The 23,697-nt window shown below is 37.6% G+C and overlaps 1 protein-coding gene across 42 annotated transcripts in view; it reads right to left on the bottom strand.

The window, feature by feature from the left end:
- The window catches only part of Ppfia2 (PPFI scaffold protein A2), a 474,268-nt gene that overhangs the window by 289,453 nt on the left and 161,118 nt on the right, over window positions 1-23,697 (bottom strand). For 15 of the 42 annotated variants that reach the window (XM_087557900.1, XM_087557903.1, XM_087557909.1 and 12 more), the window contains 1 exon segment: window positions 11,564-11,980. In XM_087557900.1, coding sequence (XP_087414026.1) covers window positions 11,564-11,644 — 81 coding nt within the window. In that variant the 5' untranslated portion in view covers window positions 11,645-11,980. 42 annotated transcript variants of the gene reach the window in all.

Here is a 23,697-nt window from a genome sequence, read left to right as displayed (position 1 = left end):
AATGCAGCACTGGGGGTTGGAGGGTAGGGGAACTCCTTGAAAGTCCCAGACACCAGGGATGTAAGTGGCTCCCAGGACCTAATGGGATGACCTTAGCTAAATGCCCAAACCGTGGGGAGACAGAACCTAGAGACCACCCCCAGTAGACAGACATGGCCTAAGTTTAAGCCACCCATATTCAAAATTCTTGACCCAGAATTGTCCCTGTATGTTTCTAAGGGTCTAGTTCATTCCACCCAAAAGTTTCCAAAGCTTCTTCATTGAACAAGTGCATACTACTTCCCCACAGCCTTCTTTTGAGAGTCAAGTTCTTTCCATTATTCACTCAGTACAACTGAACTTAATACATTGATATCTAAACCCATTTCTCCATATTTCTCTCTCTCTCTCCCTCTCTCTCTCTCTCTCTCTCTCTCTCTCTCTCTCTCTCTCTCTCTCTCTCTCTCTCTCCTCTCCCTTCCCCTCCCTCCTCCCACCTTTCTCTCTTTCCTTCTCTCCTTCTCTCACTGGTAACGTTAGAATCAACAATGCTGCCTTAAAAATCTCCCATCTCCTGTATCAAGAAGTATATAAAATTCATTGAACTTATTTCTAAGTATTTTACCTCTGTTCACATCCTTGTTTCCTCCTAGAAACTAAGTTTCTTTCTTGGCTGTTTCATTTTCTAATCTCTAGCTAGTGTACTTAGTATAGTAAATGTTTTAATTTAAGTGATATGTATATCATAATTCAAATTACCTTCTCTTTAGGAATATATGAAACGCAAAATGATTTTATCTAAATATAGTAAGTATTTGTCCAAGAATAGAAATCTTGGAGTAGTGTGTTTCTATGGAGAAGATACAGTAATTAGGCCATTACCAATGAGTATGCAACAAATAATAAAACGTCTTCTTTTCTATTTAAAATCATATGACTCATGTATTAATGGCTTCCAAATATCATATTTTGGAACCCCAGGGAATTATTCCTGTGTTTAGTCTCAGTGGCAAAGAGTCTAAACACTGAGGGTGTCTATCATGTTTCTTCTGGTGCAACACTAAGACATAAATATAATGCAACCTGATAATGCAGAAACCGGGCAAATCAATAGCACATTTCCAACATGAAGAAAACTGTCAGTAAATATTAAACAGGAGATGCAACGTAACAAAAGGCAAGATTTCAGACACAAAAAGAAAAACTAATGTGGATGTATTACCATACTGGATGACTCAGTAATTACTGTAGTCAGGGAAGCATCAAATCGTCACCTCTCTGCCACCTTTTTCAAATCTAATCCCCAAGTCTTCTCTGGATTTCTGCAACAGGACACCTGCTGACTCTCTCACCCTACCCTTGGCCCAATCACCGAGGATTCACTCAGATTTAGCCACGTTGATCATCCATCCCTCCTCACTCCCAACTCTGCAGGCGCTTCCTGAGATCCCACAGGCCACTCCTGCCACCAAATCACAGTCTAAATAGGTATCTTCCCCTCACTCTTCCTCCAAGTCCGGTGCCACAGACTCATCCCCAGCTCTGTGGCCGACCACCTGCTTCAGTCTCTTCTCACTTTCTGTCCCTGTCCCTGATGGACTAACTAAGCAGCTCCTGATGGAACATAAATCTCTTCTCCCTCCTCTGGAAACCTTAGCCTCACCTCTCATAGTCCATCCCAGGTACTATGCATCAGTTCCCAATACCCAGAACTGCATTTTACCTGGAACCCACCTCGGCCACACTTATCAAGATCCCAGAAGAATTTCCTATCAGATGACAAACAGCCGCCACTATACTATGAACCAGAGAGGGCATCAAAATCCATGGAACAAAGCACCCACATAAAAAGACAAAACATATATACATACACTCACATATACCAATACACACAGAAATACATACACATAGATAGGTGGGTAGGTTGATTGATAGATGATAGATAGATAGATAGATAGATAGATAGATAGATAGATAGATAGATGCACTAGAACTACAATATTCCTAAACCCAGATGACTAGATGCTAATGCAAAAAAAAAAAAACCCAAAAAACAAAATAACAGCCAGGAAAATATATTGCCACTGGAGCAGGAGCAGAATAACCCCTATTATAGCAGTCCATGAATACGTGTGTGTGTGTGTGTGTGTGTGTGTGTGTGTGTAACTTACAATATCCTTTATGAATATGATAAGAATTCCTTCAAAGAGAACTAAATCCCATAAGAAGAGCTCTGAATGCAAACAGTGGAGGGAAATGAATTAATTCAAGACTTAACATTGTTAATAGAATTAATAAAGAAACCCAAACTGAGGAAAATCTGAGAATGAAAATTTTAGGAACTCAAACAGGAACCTCCGAGGCAAAATCACCAAAGAACACAGATGTGGAAGAAATAATTTTGGGCACTGAAAACACAATAGAAGTCTCAAGAAATGTGAGAAAATTGAAATAGCACCCTGTATCTATCAGACAAATTAAAAGTGGATATTAACAACAGCAGAAGGCTTAAAAACTCATGAAAACTGAAAAACTCTCTTCTGAATAAAAAAAATGAATCAAGACAGAAATTAAGAAAAAAGTTAGAAACTTTCTAGAAATGAATGAAAATGAATTCACAATATACCTAAACTTATGGGGCAAAAGAAAAACAGTTCTAAAGGCAAGTTCATAGTACTGACTGCCGATGTATTTTAAAAGAGAGATTTCACACTGGTAACTTAATACCACATCTGAAAGTTCTAAAAATGAACAAAAAGAGAGAAATGAAAAGAAAAATACATACCCTGAAAGGATAGGTGACAAGAAATAAACGGTAGGCTGAAAACAATAAAACAGAAACATATAGTAAGAGTTGACCAAAAAAAAAAAAAAAAAAAGAATTGTCCCTTTGTTGTTTTTTGTTTTGTTTTGTTTTCAACCATTTTATACATTTACATTGCAAATGATATCCCCCTTCCTGGTTACCTCTCCACAAACTCTCCCATCCCATCACCCCTTCCCTGCTCCCCTTTGCACCATTCACTCCCTCCTGCCTCACCCCTCTAGCATCCTCCTAATCTGGGTCAGCAAGCCTCCCTCCCTTCCTATTGATGTCAGAATTGGCCCTCTGAGAAAATCAGTAAGATTGACAAACTCTTAATCACAATTGCCTAAAACGTGGCAGAAAGAGAATATACAAATTAAGATAATTAGAAAGAAAAGGAGGCACGTAACAGACACTGAGGAAATGCAGTCAACACGGATGCATTTTATAAAGCTCCAGCCACATATGTAGCAGAGGATGGACCTTGTAGGGCATCAATGGAAGGAGAGGCCCTTGGTCATGGGAAGGCTTGATGCCCAGTGTAGGGGAATGTCAGGGTGGGGAGGCAGGAGGGAGTGACAGGTGGGAGAGAGAGCACTCTCACAGAAGCAGGGGGAGGGTGGATGGGTTAGGAGGTTTCCAGAGGGGAAACCTGAAAAGGGGATAACATTTGAAATGTAAATAAAGAAAATATCCAATAAAAAAACAGAAAATAGTTAAAAATGTTTTAAAAAGTTGTATTCTACCAAATTAAAAAGGTCTAAAAGAAATAGATAATTTTCTCAATACATACCATTTAGCTATGGTAAACCAAGATCTGATAAACAATTTAAACAGATCTATATCCCTGGTGAAATAGAAGTAGTAATTAAAAGTCTACAAACCAAGAAGTCCAGTGCCTGATTTGTTTATTTGTTTTTTTATAATTCTACTAAACTTCTAAAGAAAAATGATGCCAACACTCCTCAAATTATTCAATAAAGTAGAAATAGAAGGAACTTTGCCCATTTTGTTTTCTGAAGCCACAGTTACCCTAATAAGCAAGCCACATAAAGGCCCAACAATGAGAATGATAGACTAATTTTCCTTATGAACATAGATGCAACAATTCTTATTAAAATACTTGAAAATTAAATTAAAAAAAAAAACAAAAAGATCATCCACCATGATCAACGAGACTTCATCCAGGAGATACAGGGATGGTTCCACATATATCCATGGATAAATTTAATGCATTATATAAAAAACCTGAATGACAAAACCACATGATCATCTTCTTAAAAGAGAAGACCTTTGACAAAAACCCAACACCCCTGGAAAGTCCTAGAAACATCAGAGATATCAAACATTAATATAATAAAGTCAGTTTACAGCAAGCACATAGCCAATGCCAATTTAAATGGAGAGAAACTCAAAACAATTCCACCAAAATCAGGTATAAGAAAAAATTTTCCATTGTCCTCTTTTTCTATACCTAGTCAATACCAGTACAAGATTTAGGTAATATCTAATTTTGCTGTTGCCCAAAGTGAATCCTCAAATAACCTAGTCTGCTTAAGATTAGAGGATGCTCTCCACAAACTAAAGATAATGTCCCAGTACACATGCCAATATCTACACAACTCATTGAACATGGAGAAATACAGCCAGTACATGCACATAGCCTACACTCCTAGATGCTACAGTCTTTGGTACAGAAAGCAGCTCTGCAAGGTGCCCAAGGCGATCTGTAAGCAGCAGGCCAACCACAGAACCTTTGATCTACAATGCTGTCCTGCCTGCATGACATACTAGGACCATGGTGGCACAGAGTTGTGAGAAGAACCAACCAACAACTGTTTGACTTAAGTCCCACTCAATGAAATGGAACTCATATTTGACAGTGATTTGGGGAACAAGAACTTGTAACTAGAGTGCATGAGGGTCTGGAGGAAAACCAAACAATGCCGTTCTTTAATAAATAGCAATAAAATGATATTCTGCTATACTCGTAGACCTTGCTCAGCCATTATCCGAGAAACTTCCTTCTGCAGCAGATGGAGAAAAAATACACAGCAACACATCCAGACAAGATTCGGAGAAGGAAGGACTTTGGGATACTCAGCACAAAGTTTCCATCAAATACCTACTAAAATAGCCAGTGCTGATGGAGGACATCTAGAAAAAAAGGCCTCTTAATCAACATGACTAAAGCACATATGAACTCACTGGACTGGGGCAGCATGCACAGGGCCTGCAAAGGTCTACACCAGGTCCCTTACAGATAGAGTTTCCAGTTTCATGTTTTGATGGAATTCCTGAGTATGCAGATAAATGGGTCTCTGCCTCCTCTTTCTGGGCCCTTTTCCTTCTAAGTGCTTGTTTTGTCCAATTCCAATATGTTAATTTTTGTTTTATCTTATTAAATTTTATTTTAAGAATAAGTAATGAAAACAGGAAAAGAAAAAATATATAAAGAATACTATTCTTTAACATGTTAATGAAATTAAATTGTCTCAGAAGACTTTTGCTGCCTATTTAATTATCAACCCTTTAGAAAACAGGTTCTATGGGGTGAAATTGGTTTCTTTTTGAGATTTATAACACTCAATTTAAGCGGTATCTTACTAATTGTTCTTGACCACATCAGCACCCCTTTGGTGTGTTTCATGACTGTTTTTCATCTATCCAGTGTAGCAACCATTGCAGATCATGTGTCCCCTCTTGAAAACCTTTTGTGAATTGCTCACTCTTGGCCAATTCTTGAGGCAATATTGACTATTAAAAATGCAAAAGACCACCAAGATGGGATCTTCACTGAAAATCTTTAAACCCCAAGTCTAAATCTTTAAACCCCAAGTCTAAGGTCCTAAAGATGACAATCATTATTTTTACTATTGCATTTGTATATTCTGTTTTTCACTCTCTCTTCCTACAATTCTTATTATTCTATATATTCTTGTCCAACAAATCAGTTAGTAGCTCTGTGCGTGATGTGATGTCCAACTAAAGCACATCTTGCGGTATTTCTCCTATCAGCAATGTAAGCAAGCAGAGAGCAAAGGAAGCTCAATTTCTCTCATTTAGCTGAAAATTTAACCTGTATTACTACATAACCCAGGCAAGGAGTGTGTCTTCCCCTGATTGTCATAAGGCTACCTCAGCATTTCCTTTCCTATCCTTTTAAATCACACCACGTGTGCGAATCATTCCGTCAGGTATTTCCACATATATCTTATATTACTAATAAAATGTTGTATGTGACCTCCCCTCCCCCAGAATTCAAAAATAAGTTCTAAATTTCAGGCAATAACAAAATGGTAAAATATACAAAAATCTGGTACATTTCTGAAAAGTCGAAATTACCCTGTCAAAGTTGTTTGATTATAACGACACGTTATACGCACCAATTACCAATGAAATCTTCGGAGTGAGAGCTCTTATGCCAATTGGGACTTCAAGACTAGTCATTTTTACCTTTCACAGATTTCGAATGCTAATCTCATCTATTACATTCAAAAATATAGCTCAATCAGTTTTCAATATTCTGGCTTGATGAAGGGCAAGTACTCCATGTACCTTTAGGTTTAATAATAAGTACTTAGAATGATGTTAGAAATTATAATAATTTAAGAAAGTGACCACAGTAGGTTCTCCTCTGAAGGTCCATGACTACTCCAGTCATGGGCAGCTGGCTGAATTTATGGTACAAGGCATGGATTTCCTCCTATTGAGTGAATGTTAGACTGCTCTTGGTTACTCCAAAATAAATGTGCCATGATTGTATTCATGGGCATTTACTATTGGTTGAAAGATCTATGGAAGTGGAGGGCTATCGGTCTCTTTTCTCCCTTTGCAGCTTAAACACTATTTTCTTGTACTGTGCGATCTAGTTCGCAGAGAGGAATCTTTTAGTAACTTTTTGCTTAATTTCCCCACATTTTGTGCCCTAAACGTGTGGTATCTTCCGCAATGGGTTTTATCTTCAACTAATGCTAGGTAAATAGGTCAAGTGAAATAACCTCTAATCTGTTCTCAAAGAAGTTTCTTTGTATAACAGGTGGAGACTCCAGAAATTCACAAATTAGTCAAAGTGCAGAGAACTGGCTGTGAGGTGTTCAATGCCTCTTGACAAATTTACAATGTCAACTTTTTACCCACTGTTCACTGGAAACTGATAAAGAGAGGCTGAGAGAGTGAGGGCTAGAGGACCACGACACCTGCTGATGCACAGTACCCTCCAATGTGATCAAAACTGCACACTTGAAAGAATATGGTTTCCTAAACGAGACCTGTATGATGACATCACAGGTTGTTATCGTGGGTGTCGGAAAGTTCTTAAGGCTCTGCTTCTAGATGTAAAGTTGCAGGCAGTCCTTGACTGCTCAGAGAGAATATCAGTCTTTTTAGTGCTAATTCTCCTGATAGGTTATCCGATAACAATTGATCAGTTCTAAACACGTATCCACGTGAGCAGAACTGAATGGAGCCAAATCTGTATTTATGTATGCACGCATGCATACATACACACACACACACACACACACACACACACACACACACACACATACAGATAGCAAGATGATAGGTAAATATAGATAGATAATAAATAGATGATAGATGTAACATTAATAATTAAAGAATAAACCATGAATTTGAGATGAAATTGGAAGGGAATACAGAAGTTAGAGAACACAGGGCTGTCTCAAAAAATTTTAAAAGAAATTAAAAAGTAGTCTAGATTAAATATAAACAAAGAAGTCAGTAAAGTGACAAAGAAAGTAAAAAAAATTGTGAAAATGGTATTGTCCAACTGCTATGTAATTACAGGTACAAATTGATAAAATAGGAGGTTTTCTTTGCTCACTTATATAAACATAAGTACATATTTTGTAGAAAGGGATGGAATCAAACACATTTTTTATTCATATAAACTATGTTCACCTATTGTCTGTATTAACTAGAAGTTATTCTTCACCTCTTTTTTTTTTTTTTGGTTCTTTTTTTTTTTCGGAGCTGGGGACCGAACCCAGGGCCTTGTGCTTCCTAGGCAAGCGCTCTACCACTGAGCTAAATCCCCAACCTAGAAGTTATTCTTTACTACCCATGTAACTATTTTTAAAAGTGCATTGTTCCCTTCTTTGATAAATCATTACACCTTACTACACAGACAGATTGTTGACATCAACGTCTTACAGGCAAACTAATGAAATGGACTCACAGATTACACAGAAGACTATCTTGGCGTGAACAGGCAAAGGCGATCCAAGGAAGCTCCTTCAACACGTTAGGGAGAATCCTTAAAAGCCTCATGGGAAAACTCAGTTTTGAAGGCATTTTTAAGGCAAAATTTTCCCAATGCACAAGGGCAAGAAGAAGCAAAGTCAACACAAAGCATGCAATTTTCTGGTAAATTAGAACTGTGTGTTACATGAGTTCCATGCGACAAAGGGCATTCGAGGACAGCATAGGAAGAAGGACGTCTTGCCTTAAGAAGAAGGGGTCTGTGAACTAATTCAACCACAGAAATGAAAGGCTACGGTTGCATACTCAGGATGATGTGGCTTTCTCTGGATGTCTCTGTGTGTGAGGATTCCAGAAAGCCTCTTCCACACAGGCTTAACCCACAATGGTCTAACTTAGGGCACAAATAAGTTCTGTGAGATAAAGGAGTAAAAGATATCCCCTGATTAGAATGTTTTGATTTAGTGAGTGTGTGATGGATTTCTAGTTTTTTATTACAGTATAATGATTTTGTTTTCAATAAACCACTATGAAGACCTATGGTGAATACGATATACAAAGGCAGAAGAAAGGGCAATTGCTGGGTGAAAGTTGCTAGAAGTCTAGGGAATGGGGAGGTTCATATTGGACGTGGGTATTTTGGAATGATTGTGCCTTGCCTATCTAGAAGTTTTAAAAGGGTACATGGGTAGTTTCATTTAAAAGGGAGAGTCTGAAGGAACATAATGAAATCGTGTGTGTGTTTGTGTGTACATAAAATTAAAAAAATTAAATTCATTCTTACATGTATATCTACAGATGACATATATATATAAACATATATATAAAAACATATGTATATATAATTTTATTAACATGTTTTCCACTTGTGCACATTTGAGGATCATAAAGTTTTCTGCAATTGTGTGTATAAATACAGCAATATCTTCTTAGTATCATTTGTATTACATTTTTGACCATCTGTGGTGATTACAAGAAACTACACTCTAAAGTTTCAGTTTTGGCTCAGTGAATATGATTTATAAACTGTGTACTGAGATCACACTGACTCCAGGATCCTCTGAACAGAAATATGTAGACACCAGCATATTCATAGCAGTCTAGAAGTGAGAATTCACACATATAAAAATTAATTTAAGTTTGTGTCAGATAGTCTGCACAAAATGTGTTTGCATGTATGCATGTAGAAGTACGAATACATTTTACTAAATTAAAGTGCAACGAAAATAAACTCCTGTTTCCTAGTGCATATTCATACTTCTCATTGGTTGTTTACCCTTTCACCTTTGCAATGATTCGATGAAAATATTCTAAGTGATACTCATAAAATTTGACAACGTACACTTCAGAAAATGATAAGAATGGCTTATATTCTTAATGAAGCAATGGAGCTAGAATCCCATGCTCTCCGTGCCGGAGTGTCTAGTGTCTGCATGTGTTTCTTCTGTGATGGCATGATTTTAGGAACATCAGCTCTGAAACTCTAAGCCCCTTCAGAAGGTTCCTCTCAGAAGCACAAGGCAGCACTTCAACAACAGTTGCATTTTAAAACTTTAATCTTTTCCTAAGATACTTTTTCATGTGCACTGTTCTTTTTACCGCATTTAGTCTGATTTCTTTGTTGCACTGTTTAGGCCAAAGAAAACATATTGCCTTAAAAATAGGTTAAGACTGGTGGCACGGGGGTGGGGAAGTGGGAACATCCTCTTGGAGACTGGGGAGGAGGAATGGGATGAGGAACAGTCAGAGGACAGATTGGGAAGGGGATAATGACTGGACTATAAAATGATGATTAAAGATTAATAATAATAACAACAACAGTAATAAAAATTGGTTATCACGCAAGTAAGAAAAATAACTTAATTCTTCCCTTTGAAAGGAAAAATAAAGATTCAATTACCAAGCCTTTACCACATGCTTTAGCTACAACAAAAACTGTTAATAATAGAATCAAAATCATAATCACCCAGATTAACCCCTTGCTTGTTACTGCAAACTCTAAGATCAAATACCATTTTATGGGAATGAGAACGTTGAAAAAGTGAGCTCGTATTTGGCAAAGTTTGTGCATTGTCTGAACCGTAAGGGTTTTTTTTTTTTAACCTGCGTTATGTTATCACATCAACCAACAGTGGTTAGAAATTATTCCTCTGCCTTCTCAGAGAAAAGTCACCTGCCGAGGATGGTGGCAGCAAGACCTCCACTGAAGGAATGGCAAAAGACCTCTGTCATGACCGAGCATGTGGGAATCGCTGACCCTTAAACTTGGAAACACTGGGGTAGAGCACCTAATGTTCAGAGCTGCCCACACAGTCAGCTTCAGGGTCTCGTAAAGAGTGTTTATATCACAGCATATAGGGGAGAAAAAAAAGTAATGTTTCTGTGCAGAACCTCAGGCCAGTGGCATTTTGAATCATTACAACAATAAGCAGATTGTCTCTGAGAGAAGAGAATATATTCTGCAACAACACAGACACACACTATCAGTAGACATCAGTGTAAAACAGGAGAGGTGACAAGATTAAAAATAAGAGTATAAAGGGAAGAGTGAGAGAACGACTGTATCTAGAGATTAGACTTTGCAAAAGCAAGAAACTTCTACAAATCCAGTATCCATTTACACAGAGGTCCCCTCTAAAATTCTGAATACCCTTACCGTATTTTCCCTCTGTAACTTTGCACTTGTTCCAGAATATCGTGCAGAGCAAAAATGTCAATTAAGTGAAAGACATTTTATATCTTCACAATATAAACCATGCAGTGAGAAGAGGCCCATTGTCTCTCAGAAACGATAACACCGAATTATAAAGTCAACCTTGGCACCGAAAGATACACACATTTGAGCATTAAAAGCAAGTAAAATTCTGATTTGGTTTAGAATGAAGCATTTACTACACCAAGAACTGATTTATCCCCAGACATTTCAGACACATTTGGCAGGCAATACCTTTGTAATTCATATAAATCATTTTGACTCTTTGATAAGGGAGAAAAAAATCTATCCTAATTAGTTTCTACTTTACCTCAAATTGAAAAGCACAGTAAACAAATGGGATACTTAAAGTCTCCTGTAATTGTGATTGCGTTTGCATCACGGTTAACAAAATTAGATAACAGGCATTATCTTATGCTGCATTTATGAAAGACAACCAATTTTTCTTACCCGAGGACTTAGTTTGTAAACTTCTATTAGTGCCTTTAAATTCTACTGTGATACACGAGAGACAGAACTACCCAGCATTCACTATATTGCAGCCATAAAAAACACTCGGCAGGCACGATACATCGCCATACCTTTCCATGACAATACGAAAGAGTATTTAAAAATGCCTGTGAAGTAAATCACTCACTATTCTTTAGCTTGAATTCACAGAGAAGGCTACCGCCACCCCTTGTCTACGTTTAAAAACAGATTAATTGCTCGCACATTACCCACTAGGTACACCCACTTCTTACTTCCACACTGCCTACTTTTCCTTTCATTATTTCCTCTTTATTAAAAGTTTGACTGTAAATTGACTTCCTCCGTAGTGAAGCCATTTAAAGCACACTTACTTGAAAAGTGTAAAACCGGGTCCCATTAGGAAGATGCACTTTAGGGGAGCCGGAAACGGTGTTCATATCCGAGAAAATCATTTCTGATCACAGAGACAGTATAATCCACAGGAGCTACAGACGCCGAGCCGAGAGCTTAACGTGCAGATAAATCCGTGCATGCATTGAGGGGGACTACAGGGTAAAATGAAATCTGTCCCATCCTTCTTGGATACACAGGAATAGCTTTCAGAAGCTTTCTTCTCCGTTTGAAATCTAAGCTCAAAGGGCACCAGCTACTGACCTTTCCTGCAGCTCGTTCTTTATAACGTAGAGTGTTAAAAAAAATTAAAAACACAGAAGGAAAGAAGCAAGAACCAACGATAAACGGAGCCTGTGCAGAATCTGGCAGTGCTGTGGACCTGCCCATCTGTTCTCAGTGATAATCACCTCCCTCCACCACAGTCTAGCAGAGTGATTATGCTAAATATCCTGGTTAACCAATAACATACAGTTTCATTTCGGGGATGCATGCACAGTGTTATTCAGAGGACCTCTTCTGACGAACGTGGAGCGTGCTGCACACGCTGTTAAAGCTGCGTTTAGTAACTGAAGGTTGTCTTTATCGCTCTAGTTTTTTGGGATATATATTTGTAATCCTCAATCTCTCTCTCTCTACTCCCAGTCTTTCCAATGGTGTCCAATATTTTTGTAAAACCTTTATAAAGTGAGAATTCTTTCCTATAGATCAAAATATAATATGACTAAATACAACGCTGGAAAGCAACAAGCTACAACCCTTTAAATCTCTGTAATGTTAGGAATATTTACCCATAACATTCAAATAACAAACGCAACCTGACTACTATTCAGTCATTTCTAACTTAGTTCAAAAATTAGTAGCACTTAAACTGTCACCCATTTGTTTTAATTAAGCCCATTTCTTACATGAATAAAGCAGACAATAAAGGTATTTACAAACATGGGAATTTTAATGGAGGATTCAAAAGTGTTTGCAAGCCCTGAAATTTGTTAAACATGCCTATTTTTTCTATGCCTTTAAACAATTATTCACTCTGTATAAAAGATCAGATTTGGATGACTTGGCAACTTCTTGAGGTAAAAATAAATGTTCCATTTACACATGGTTCAAAGGGAGGAGATGTCAGGAATGAAATGGAATGACCCAAAAGACTGTCTTGGCAAAAATATCTAAGTTCAAACAGTGAGACATCGCCGAGGACTAGGAACCACTTACTTTGAAGAGGCAGGTGATAAAAGGACGGTGAAGGATTACAAACTGCTGTGACCAGGCACACACACAACATTAATACTAGATTGGGAGGCTGAGGCAAGAGGATTACTGTGAATCCAGGATAGTTTAGGCTATTCTGGGCTATATATAAGTCAAGATTCTGCCTCAAAAAAAAATAAAATATTGCGTTTTTAAATTATTATTTTGCTTATACTCACAACACTGGGAAAGCAGACTGGGAACCTGGGTTTTCATCTTGGAAGAGAATGTGCCTACACATGTTGAAAGGAATTCATGAAAGAAGGTTTGCCAGAAGTGGGTAGACTGTTGTGTGTTTAGGGTAAAGTTAGGTAGCACACCAATCAGCAAGCTGCTAGTCCCAGAGACAGGATCTCGAGAGAGAGGTAGCTAGCAAGACAAGGCATATTAGGGAGTTGTAGGAAGTATTGGGAGCTTCTACCTCAATAGGATGGTTCCCAATATCTACCTCAGGCCTCCCTATGCAGGAACACACACACACACACACACACACACACACACACACACACTGTAAACATATAAATGTGTATACATACACATATGGAAATGGAGGCAAAGTTTACTTCTTCTTCATCTATTTTAATCATTTATTTATATTTGAACAAACTGCTCTGTTTATTTGCTCCTTTGCAATGTTACTTGGTATTTCACATCTCTCCTACTCTCTGCTTACAGTGTCTCCTCACCAGTTTGACTTCTGTGTCCTTTCGACGTGCATGCCCCCTTTGCTATTGGGTTTTTGGTTTGTTTGAAATCTGTTGGCTTAAATGAAATTATAAATACTTTTCTCTAGTGATAATAACTTGCTAAATGGGCTTGTATTATTACAAGTAAATTTGAGAGCACAATTTCAATAATGATTTAAGTACCCATAATATCCCATTTTTCAGATAATATTACCCACTCTTATTTCTTAATCCTCACGGGATTCTCTCTGGTGAATTTAAGGTATAGATTGTATAGTCTTACTTTTTAAAATAAAATGTAGATAGTACTTGTCCATCTTTCAAAATGGTCAGCTGAGGTTTAACTAAACAATAGATGTATTCATTTTAAAATTAATCTGTTACGATATTCTTTTTTTAAAGATTTATTTATTTATTTTATGTGAGTACACTGTCACTGTCTTCAGACACACCAGAAGAGAGAATTGGATCCACTACAGATGGTTGTGAGCCACCATGTGGTTGCTGGGAATTGAACTCAGGACCTCTGGAAGAGCAGTCGGTGCTCTTAACCACTGATCCATCGCTCCATCCCAACATATTTTTTTCTGTTTTTTTCTTTATTAACTTGAGTATTTCTTATTTACTAAAAGTAAATTCAACATACGAAATAGAAACAACACTGCAATTTAACAGGTGTGATCTACTTTTAGAAAACCAAATTAAAGAAAATTAAAACCTTAAAAAATTGGCCCTTTCATACCATGTTTTAACTCTTTAATCCCCTTCAATTCCCTAAGCAATTGCTTCATGCTCACCAGAAATCCATGAGTGGAATTCACTTCTCAAGCTCAAACCTGAAGCTTCATGAATAATTGGGTTCAATTACTCTCTAGTACTATTCAAAAATCTAAAAATTATAGTTGATCTTCATTCATACATTCATAAATAAAAATGGATGAATTTTGATATTTTTCTTTGCAGATTTGTTACGTTAAATGATGAAGTACAGAGTATATATTTGCTAATGATATAGTGTAATTATTCTATAGTGTCTTTTGTGAGCAATCATACAGGTGATTCATACTTGAACTGAAAAGGAACTATGAATTATTAGAATAGAACAACAGATATTAACAAGAGGTACCATTAGCTTTCCTATTCACAGCAAACACCAATTTATGTCTCTGTTTAGAGAACTTTTGAAACATTTAAAGAAAGAACATACTTGTAAATACTTTATGAAAATTGCGTTAAGTCTGAAGAAGTTCTGCCCACGAGGAAATGCACATACAATGAACAGCTGGAACTGAATTTGTGGAGGTAAACTGTGTGAGCACATGGAAGTGTTTTCATTACGCTGTTTATGCTTCAATCATGCGCTCATGTCAGTATGTCACCTTGAGACCTCAGTAGTATATTAATATTATATATGAATTCTTGACTAACCTAAGTAAAAGACTATAGTCTATTAAGTGTCTCTTGCTCTCTATTCACTTTCTCTCAACATCACATACTTGCTTCTGCAAATATTAATGGCTAGTGATCAAGGGTTTTCAATTTTGGTATTGTTCTCGGGCTCTGAAGAGTGATTGTAAAATACACAGTATGACCCCTTCTTTGTATTTGGTTGGGCCAATAGTAAATGACAATAGACAGTAACTAGCCAAAGACTTAAAGAGCAGTGTTTCAAGTACTAATCAGTGTTGCAAGGATTCTAAGTGATTTGGTTCAAAACGTACCTTACAAGAAGGCTGCATTAGAGTGGTGCCAGGAAAAGCCGGGGTTAACCTTCAAAGAGGCATTGATGGCACGAAGTAACCAAGAAATGCAGCTGATAAAATTTCAAAGCGTAAGAAATACGTGCATTGGCTGTATGTTTGTGCAAAATTCCCAAGTAAATTTAGGACAGATCTTTCATCTGATCAGTACTATACTTTTCCACAACTAAGTATCATCAGACCATTCTTGTCTGGTAAAAGATTTGAAATTTAGAGTTATGTTTTCACAGTTTTGGTGAATATGTTTTGACATCATAACTTTCCAAGGTTATTTTACAAAACTTTGATTACTTTCAATTTATCTTAAGATCATTAAGACATCTACTTGTAAATAAAAGAACATACGTAACAGGACCTGTGGAGTTGTCACAATGAGTAAGAACCCTTGTTCTGCAGACATTAGAGACCTGAATTTAAAATGCAAGCACTTGGAGTTTTTAAAAAAGCCAAGAGATGTCGCATATGCCTGGAACTCATGCACTGTGGGGAAGAAATAGGAATATTGCAAGAGCTCACCAGTTAGTCAGCCTAATAGAAAAGTTGAGCCAATGGTTTAGGGAAAGATTTTTGTCTCAAAGCAATAGGTGAACCCCAACAGAGGAAGACATCTGATATTCTGCTTTGGTCAATCCCTGTGCATGCACAGATGCGTTTACCTGCACACCCATGGATATGTATGGACCATGCATATATATGGTAAATGTGTAACACTGATACATAGAAAAACGATATAGCCCAATGTTATGTGTGGAAAACATGTTAACAATGCCTTCCAAGCAGCATCTACTATGTGAAAGAAAACAAAAGAGTTCATTGCATTGCAATAGACAGACCATTGCAAAACATATTCTGAAGAATTACAAAAAAGAAGTAAGTGGAGAATATGAATTTAATAAAGTTTAAATATAGCTGTCTCAGACACTTGAAGTTTTATGGAAATCAATGTAAAAGCAATATTTGAAATACAACTAAATTATACTTTCTTAAAACTTGGAAAGCAGAACTTTGAATTCCAACACTGTTTTTAATTGACTCCCCAAAATCATCTCCCATGTCATTCTGCCTCGGAGGATATTCCACGGCCGTCTAGCATGCTTATTGCAGGGTTGCACTTAGAAGAATCCTAAAATGCTTCAGAACTTGTCGTTGTGTAATCTCTCAATATAAAGATTCAGCTCAAAGATGTTGTACAGTACTTCAAAATAATTCTCTTCTCAGGTGATGATTTTCAACCTGTGACTCATAACCTCTTTGAGGAGCAAAAGGCCCTTTCACAGGGGTTTGCTAAGAACATTGGAAAACAGATACTGTTATAATTCATAACAGTAGAAAATTATAGTTATGAAGTAGCAGTGAAGGTAATCTTATAGTTGGGAGTCACCACAACATAAGAAACTATATTAAAGGATTGCAGCATTAGGAAGGTTGAGAACCACTATTGTAAGGAGTTGCGAGGTTTTGAAGAGATGGACCAACAGTCAAAGTGTGTACTGTTCAGCGGGGAGACTCAGAATTCACATTCAAGAAGCAACACTGGGAGGCTTACTAATGCCTGCAGCTCTTCCCCCCAGAAACCCAGTGCCATCTCTGGCCTCTGGATGTGCTGCACATGTAGGCATACAGACAAATATATATAAATTAAATTAAATAAACATTTTTAGAAGTAGTTGCCCAACATATTCCATCTCATGTAAGTAATTTGCCTTTAATGCATTCATTTATGCACATGGATAAGAAGCTCGGAAATTTGCTATGGTGATGAGAATTTTTGAAACTTAAACAACATATTAAACTGGCTGCTCATTTTCTGTTTGTGGTAAATTCTGAGGTGAAAAGAGGACATGGTAAAAGAAGAATGAAGGATGAGAAGCAGAGAAAGGGAAGGAGGGGAGACAAGGAGAGGGAAAGGAACATAGGCACATCGCTATAATTTGCCCCATAGCACTATATGATACTAAAAACTTTTGTCAGCATACATTCTACTATAAGTCATGTCAGATGGTGTGGGTGTTAGAGCCCAGATGGACACTGATTCTGACTGAGTGGACTATCATGGCTTTCCAAGTTATTGCTAGATAGCTATACATTTCCTTTTTCACAGCTTCTCTAAGATATTTATCCATTTCCAGATCAAGTAGTATGTATGTTCATATCACACATGGTATGTACACAACTCCATACAGAATAGGCAAGTTCTTGGTGAATTAATGAAGGAAGATTAGCTATAGTCTAAACGCCAGTCAATATTTTAATAAAAGCATGTAGTAGTTCCAAGTGTCTTTAAGATATTTAATAGTTTATGTTATATATAGGAAGGCAAGCCTTTTCTAATCTATACATATCAACTTCCCTACCTATAAATACAGATAAGTCTATTTCTCTACAACCACAAAGAATTGGGGAAAGTCCAATTGAATAAGAGAGGTGCAAGTCCTGTCAACAGTAGAGGTTCTTGTCTTCTTTATGCAAAACAATTCTTTTAAGTCATTTCATAAGAAAGTGATATAAATGAGGAGAGGAAGGAAAGTGCCAAAATAGTTCCCAGTCCTGTGGAAGAGACTTGGGATCATATTGTGTTGGTATGAAATGAGGAAGATTTGTTCATAAAAGACAGCAGTTGAAGTGAGTGAACATTCTATTCTGTATCTCATGCTTAACAAAGATCAGAATGTTATAGAAGCAAAGATAACGTTGGCAGAACTGAAGACTAGACTAATGCCTTATTCATGCATTTTCTTCCTTATTCTTCAGCCACAGTTGCCATGGTAGAAAGAACATCATTTCCTGTTTAATTTTACCTTTCCCGAGAATTTTGTTTACAACATGAAGCCAATCACTGTCATGCTTTAATTAAGTTAAGAATAATGGCAGTAAATCAATAGCTACATTCATCAAAGGACTTTGTATGTCATTGTATGGACCTCAAAGGAATCTTCATAAAGAAGTAATTCTTCCTTTCTGGTGTATATGAAAAGTAACATTTTATTGTAAGCATTGAACTTATGTAAGTTAACAGTCAAAATGGTGTAAAGTCTTCATTTAAAATCCAGTCTATTTGATTATCAAGTACTATTATTAAAACAAGTTCTTGGCAGTAATTTATCTGGCAAGATTTTTATTTGATATATACTACAGAAAGAAAGATTACTAAATTTCTTATTTGCTAATGCATTTTATATAAAATAATTATTAAATGTCATTGTATCTGATTAACTACATAGTTTCATTTTATGAAATTATTCAAAATTTTCTAACTCGCTAGATGTGGATTGTATGAAAAGGGGAAAAGAATCAGAGACTTTTGTCCTTAATAGAGATTCACGTTTATGACTAAGCTGTGGAAGGATAAAACAGTGAGCATATGAGACAATGATTGCTTTAGAGGGGCAAGCTTGGTAAAAATCCAAGTGTTCTGTTTTCTGCAGGTTGTACTTGAGATTACTATTATTCAGTAAATAAGAATGTCACAAAGGAGGATGAATATACAAATCTGAAACCACAACTGAATGCAAACTGAAGACAAAAGACTGGATGAGGTCAGTAAGGATATGCATGTTCATAGAAAAGACACTCAGTGTTGAGCAATGAAGGATAAAGAAGGAATTGATGACACAGGGATGACAAGAAGATGGATATGTACTGAAAGCCCTGTCAATCAACTAGATGATGGCAGTCAATAGTTTCAAATGGTCTTGGAAGAACAAATAAGATGAGGACTGAAAATTAACAATGGGCTATTAAAATAAATAGGTTACTTCAGGGAAAAAAACATAGAAAAACTGAACTACATGTGTGTGTGTGTGTGTGTGTGTGTGTGCATGTGTGTGTAAATTGAGAGATTTCTAAAGCCATTAATTTTGATAAATATGTGTACATGGTGGGCCTATATAATGTGAGCCCATGTGTTTCTATGTGTGTGTGCAGCTTCATGTACCCATGTGCGTGCATGCTGAGAAGAAAGGTTTGACATCACATGCCTGTTTCAATCACTACACAGTATCTATCGAGGCGGTGTATCTCACCAAGCATGGAACTTGTCAGCTTGGCTCCTTTAGGTACTCAGCTTGCTCTGGGGATCTTTGTATGCTCCTAAGGGCATTGGGATGCAGGTCGCTACTCTGCCTGCCCTGAATTTATATGAGTGCTAGGGATCCAAACATAGTTCCTCACATTCCAGGACAAGTGCTTTATTCCCTGGGCTATTTCCCAGGCACATAAAACTGCTCTGTAACATGAGTTCTCAAAAGGAAGCCAATGAATGAAGGATTTGCTAACAATGAAAAGAGGAAAAGAAATAGCATGCTCATCTGGAAGGGGGAAACTCTAAGCGTGAAAAGTGATATAGGATGCAAAGAGCTGAGTGTCTAGAGTAAGATCATTGAGTAGAGAAGGGGAGAATCTGCAACTGAAGAGACTAACTTTAGGAGGAGCTAAAACCCCCTTGGGTAATAGATGATAGAGCACAGTTTGGGGCTCACTGTCCATCATTAGTAGTTGTGGATGTAGAAGTTTGTGTATATTCTCAGGAATTAGGAAGCAAGGATATCAGCTATGAAAGACTGAGAGAGAAGGTTTTCCATGCTTGGACGTTAAAATACTCAAAGACTTCAGCATTATTTTATGTCTACATCACTGGATTATAAAAACATTGCCTTGTGATAATATGAACGTTGAGAAAGAGTGATCCACATACTTTTCTTAAACCTTGTCATTTTTCTCAATAAGGAACTATATTTTATTTTTTCCCTCAGTCAAATTTTGTCTTTTAGTGTGATCATCACTAGTGTCTTGGTCAGGTTATAATTTTCATGTCGTTAATGAAACTTGATAAGTGTTTTATCTGCCAAGATCTAAAGAAGCAAAAGGTGGAGTGCCACTTAGGAAGGAATGATCTCTAACACAATGGTCCTGTTAACACAAAATTATTTAAGAATATATCAAATCATAACCTCTGCCCTGGATATATAGGCACAAGAAAGAATGCAATCAAGTATCAGTTGTTCAGCTTTCTTAATAAGAGGTCATGAGGCACAGAATTAAGTATCTGCTACAATATCAAAAATTATAGGGCCACATAATATATTTAAATTATCTCCCTTGTACTTGACATTCCCAACATGTAAATAAGTGAAGGAAACAAATATTAACATTTCATAACTAATATAGAAAGCCTTATTGCAAATGATCCCCTCTAATATCTCCAGAGTACATAATCAGGAATGCAATTAGAGTACCTTGGAAGGCATTATCCACATTAGAGGTCCTATTCACACAAATAAATATTAATTTGATTGAACTGATTAGGGGCAAAGAATTGGATGCTTCTTTCAACTCTGACTGTATCACTATGCAAGAACCAAGTCCATATAATCATTAACATCACTGGCGATCATGCCAAACAGTATCGAGACTATATTCCTTTCCTTTTACTTTCCAAATGAATAAAATTTTGACTCAGCATTTCTGAGTCTAAGTTTGCTTCCCTTAAGAGCGGTTTAAAATAAGTTCTAACTCAACCTGGATGCTGTGAAAACTAAGTGAGATGAGGCATGCATTTCTGATTACATCACATTGGATATGTGCATTTTACAATGGCATCTCAGTCACCTACTGTCTTAAGGCTTCCATGGCTGTGAAGGGACACCATGTTCAAGGCAGGTCTTACCAAAGACAACATTCAATCGGGGCTGGCTTACAGTTTCAGAAGTTTAGTCCATTATTATCATGGCGGGAAGCATGGCAGGATCCAGACAGACATGCTGGAGAAGGAGCTTAGATCTTGATCCAACTGTAGTTAGGAGAAACTGTCTCCTGCAGGCATCCAGGAAGGTCTCTCTTTAGCACATAGGAGTAGATCTCCAAAGCCCATGCCTCAGTACACACTTCCTCTGACAAGGCTTCACCTCCTTTAATAAGGCCACACCTCTTAATAATGTCACTTCCCATGGACCAAGCATATTCAAACCACCATACCCACTAAGATCCAGTTTCAGTGTCTTTATTTGATGCTTCAGCAGGCCAAAGGTAGGAATCACTATCATCCCAGAACTACTGTGTGTCAGCTACAGCACTTCTTAGGATGGTCAATAAACTGTTCATAACCAGCCCCTATGCCTATCCCTGGGCAGAGACCTTGGGAAAGTTTGCCAGTCTCTTGTTTCTGATTTTGCTCAACAGTGTAGTTGAGGATATTTGTGCACCTGTGAATGACATCATTCTATTTTACTACTTCCTATTCTCTGATAACTTGCTATCAGTTTGGGTAGCACCCAAAGTTCCTCTTCATGGCAATTACACTCCTTTGGCTTGGGCCTCTACGTGGCCAGAACAAAGCTCAGTCATGTTCACATCCCGGGCCTAGCTCCCGGCATGCTGTTTTGCTCCTTAACTCCCCATAACCTTGCCCAACAACTCCATCCCCAGCTACCTAAGCCAACCTCTCATCACACAGTGCCAAATTGGTTCTTGCCGGTGTGTGGTCCTAAAACTACATCTACCCTCACAGTCTGGATACACACAGTCCTGGCTCCAGACACAGCATGTGCAGTGGTTTACCCGAGGAATACACTCAGAACAAAGCCTAACCAGCTTTCTCTACACGCCAGACCTTGTCCCTGCTGTTCAGTTCCTCTACTGGCCCAGCCTAAGGAATGCTACAATCTCATATTAGACACACATCCCATCAAAATCCATATACAGGAGTCACATCACAAAAACACAAAAGATGAGAAGGGCCAAACTTACTAGTACTCTAGAAATATCCTCTGATATGTATTACTTAATTGAACCCCATGATGCAGAATATAAAAGAGCAATAATGCAAAAATGATAAGAAGATATGAACAGATATATCGGTGAACTGAGAGAGGATGAGAAAACGTCCTGAGACATGTCCTAGAAAACACAAACACATGGATGAATCAAGTGATAAACGTGAGACATGATTTGAAACCTGAATTCAGTAAAGAAATAGAAATACAGAAGCAAACTCAGGCTGAAATGAAGATGCATGAAGAGAAAATAAAAATAAAAAAAACATAACCCGATTAGAAAAACAAATCAGAGAAAGCTTTACCAGTAGAAAAGGTCAAGTATAAGAGTCACATCAGAGTTTGGAGACAATGGGGAGGAACAAAATCTCTCAAGTACAGGGTATGAAGAAATGTTAAAGTGCACAAATGAACATGGATAAAACATTGAAGCGTCATGGGAAAGACCAAGTATTTTAATTATAAGGCATAAAACGAGAAAAATCCCAGGTCAGTGGCATAGCCTGACCATCAATAGGCTCATAGTAGAAGACTTCCTGCAAATTAAGGAAAGGCATACCCATGGAGATAAAGAAGCATACCGAGCACTAAATGAACAGGGCCAGTAAAGAAACTCCACATAATATAGCTAAAATATTATTTGTACAACACAAAGAAAAGCAATAAACAGTACTTTAAAAACATCACTCTAGCTTTGATACTGAGAGTACATGATGAGAATGGATGTCACAGTAAGAGAAGGTTAGCAAACCAATGGGCAAATAAAGCAAATGGTGGCTTGGCTACGTTCTTAACCCTGAGATATAGATGAACTCCAAAAATACTCGAAAGAGAGATTTGAATGTGAGGGAAGAAAGAAGCAAGAAGTCCAAGAGGTTTCCTAATCACATTACAGGATACAGCTGCCCTAAACAGGGATGAAGTGATTATGATGTGTCAGCTTTAGATGGAAATCTCAGAGTTTAGCTTTTGCAATTACCAACTTAAAGATACCCATCAAGTAGTTGCACTTATGAAATGTATTTGAGTAGAGTTCTCATGGGAGATGTTCATTTTAGATGACTTGGTCATTTGATGTAAGAAATAAGATAAGGGTGATCTAATTACAGAGCCCTATACACCTTGGTATAAAGAGATTCCAGGAAAAAAAAAGAAATAAATGAAAGATCTGACAGGAAAGGATGCTAAACGTTTTTTTTCTTTTTATTGGGTATTTTTTGTTTATTTACATTTCAAATATTATTCCCTTTCCCCATTTTCTGTCCATAAGCCTCCTATCCCATTACCCCCCCCTTCTTCTATGAGGGTGCTCCCCCACCCATCCATCAACCCCTTCCCACCTCCCCACCCTGACATTCCCCTACACCGGGGTCAGGGGTGGGGTGGGGGTCCAGGCTTGGCAGGACCAAGGGCTTCTCCTCCCATTGGTGCCCAACAAGGCCATCCTCTGCTACATATGCAGCTGGAGCCATGGGTCTGTCCATGTGTGCTCTTTGGATGGTGGTTTAGTCCCTGGGAGTTCTGGTTGGTTGGTATTGTTGTTCTTATGGGTTTTCGAGCCCCTTCAACTCCTTCAATCCTTTAACTCTTCCAATGGGGACCCTGTTCTCAGTTCAATGGTTGGCTGCAAGTGTCAACCTTTGTA

This window comes from Rattus norvegicus, chromosome 7 (genome assembly GCF_021556685.1).
Source record: "Rattus norvegicus strain SHRSP/BbbUtx chromosome 7, alternate assembly SHRSP_T2T, whole genome shotgun sequence".
Taxonomy (NCBI): Eukaryota; Metazoa; Chordata; class Mammalia; order Rodentia; family Muridae; genus Rattus; species Rattus norvegicus.
Note: the sequence above shows the minus strand (reverse complement) of the source record. Positions and strands in the feature narration are given on the sequence as shown.